General features: G+C 61.7%; 1 protein-coding gene across 1 annotated transcript in view; it reads right to left on the reverse strand.

Annotated features, from left to right (window-relative positions):
* COG7 (component of oligomeric golgi complex 7) overlaps positions 1 to 2,205 on the reverse strand; it is a 65,909-nt gene that overhangs the window by 10,795 nt on the left and 52,909 nt on the right. The window contains exon 16 of the mRNA XM_023520091.1: positions 701 to 917. Coding sequence (XP_023375859.1) covers positions 701 to 917 — 217 coding nt within the window. The remainder of the gene's footprint in view (positions 1 to 700; positions 918 to 2,205) is intronic.

A 2,205-nucleotide genomic window follows, 5' to 3' on the forward strand; every position in this document is an offset into this window, starting at 1 on the left:
CAGCCGGCAGAGCCGCACTAACGAGGCTTCGTCAAGCTCGAATGCAGCCTGCTGCGGGGCCAGAGTACAGGGGGGACAATTCTAGATTGCACTTGGTGCTATGGGAGCGGCGGTGGCCCCACTGGGTCAAACCAGGACAAGAGGGTGCGGGGGGGAGGGGAGCTCTGGGAAGGGTGCCCGAGGCCCCCTCAGACCCTGGGGGCCATTCCACTTCTGGGGACCCTATGGTTTAAGCTTCAGGTGAAGGGCAGCCTCACGGTGGACACACTGAGAGTCTTAACTGAAGGAATAGCCAGGAGGCACTTGTCTTGTCACATGGCCACGTGGAGGAGGCTGCTTCTCGTCGCCCACCCTCGCTCCTCTCCGGGGGAAGGGGCCCGACTCTCCGAAGGCTGGGCAAGGCCCACCATTGCAGTAGAAGGGGTCTGTCCTGGCACGGGGCCAGGGGCTGCAGACAGGCCTGGCTGTGGCGGGGAGCACCGCCCACTCGCCCGGCCGCAGATCTGAAGCCGCATCCGTAGCCCGCGCCCTGTCAGTAACGAAACCCTTTACCCGACGCCCGCGCCCATGCTGCGGGGTGCGTCAGCTCGAGGCGGTGCCATAAACATGACGGAAGTGACAGCAGGATACGCCACGGCCCGAGCCCACACGCGGGGCCGGATGCCTGGATGGGGGAAGGCGGTGACGGGAAAAGCTCCTACTCGCGAGAATGCGGCGGCCCGGCGCGTACCTTGAGGGAGTGCAGGATCTCCATCAGGCTGGCGAACTCGGCGGGGCTCCCCCTCTGCAGGTAGTTGTGCTCCTGCCAGGGGTTCCTGCTGGGGGCCTTCCTGTCCGTCAGGACGCTGTCCTGGAGCCCGGTCAGGCTCCGGGGACTGTAGGAGTCAGACAGGTACTTCCCAGCTGTGGACAGGATCCTGCAAGGGCAGGGGTGAGCATGACACCCTGGGCACCGTCGCAGGGCGGGCGGATCCAGGGTCCCGCTCCTGAGGAAGTGAAGACGTCCTCGTCCCTTGGGACAGAGCTGGGCCAGGCGCAGAGAGTAAGTGCTGTCGTTTCTAACCAGTCACACCCAGCCCACCAGAACATGCCACTTCCCGACACGGCATACGGTCTACACAGGCAGCTGTCACCTCACTGTGACCCGGGACACCACAGAGTGTGTGTGCAGACCCTCCCTGCTACGTGAGCATTGCTGTTTGTGGTGGTCAGAGCCATGCGAGTCATCAGCCCCTCAGTCGCGCAGATGCTGGTCCCTGGGGCAGGGACAGCAACTCGCTGCACGTCTCCACCCAGAGGGCTCACGGCCACACACCTAGGTGCGTGCGGCATCCGCGCTGTGCACTGGGCTTTCGGGGTGTGGGTGCTGCAGAGAGGCAAACTGAGAGGCTGGCCCTTCCCAATTCCCCTGAGAAAAAAAAGCACCTCGAGGAGCTTCTAAGCAACCATCAGCCTCTGGTGCTGCTGGGGAGCCCGGCCTTCCTCCAGCGAGGCTGACCTCCCATGATGGGCGCTGACACCCGCCCGATCTTCCCCCAGGCCCTACCCTCTGCCTGCACATTTACGTGGCTGCAGAGCTGTATGAACAAACACGGCCAGAACAGCCACGCCACAGGCCCCACACGTGGCCAATGCCGACCCCTCCGCAACTACGCTCTCTCACGGAAAACACTGCTTCGCAAAGGGCAGCTTTGAGGCTGCATTCGCCACTTTCTTTTTTTCAAAAACAAACCCTATGCATCTGTCAAGGAATGAACGCCTGCACTTGCAAACTAGTCCTGGGGACAGGCCCTCCCTCAGGACCGTTGCTGACTCGAGCAGACACCTGTCTCTGCCTGCAAGGTCAAGGTACAGTGTTCTTTTTTCTTTTTTTGAGTTTTTATGCGTTTGTTTGAGCCCACACTGATGACTACGCCAGGCGCATGATCTCAAACAGCCTCGAGTTCTCCCTGTTCATTTCAGTTGGGTCTTTTATCCGCCAAACACGGCCGTCCCTGCCGCCGCCAAACTTCCACGTCGTCGCTGTCCCCGTCTGCAGCCTTCCCGCCTCCTCTGGTCCTTCCACATGCCACTGACTCTGGCCTCCCCGGAGCCAACAGAACGCTCTTTCCAAAAACACAACTCTGGTTTTCTTTTTCCCAAAGACCCCACAGTGCCCCCAAGGGAAAAGCAGCACGCCTCGGCAGGGTACCCCGGGCCCTCCCC

This window comes from Pteropus vampyrus, unplaced genomic scaffold (genome assembly GCF_000151845.1).
Source record: "Pteropus vampyrus isolate Shadow unplaced genomic scaffold, Pvam_2.0 Scaffold247, whole genome shotgun sequence".
In the NCBI taxonomy this organism is placed as follows: domain Eukaryota; kingdom Metazoa; phylum Chordata; class Mammalia; order Chiroptera; family Pteropodidae; genus Pteropus; species Pteropus vampyrus.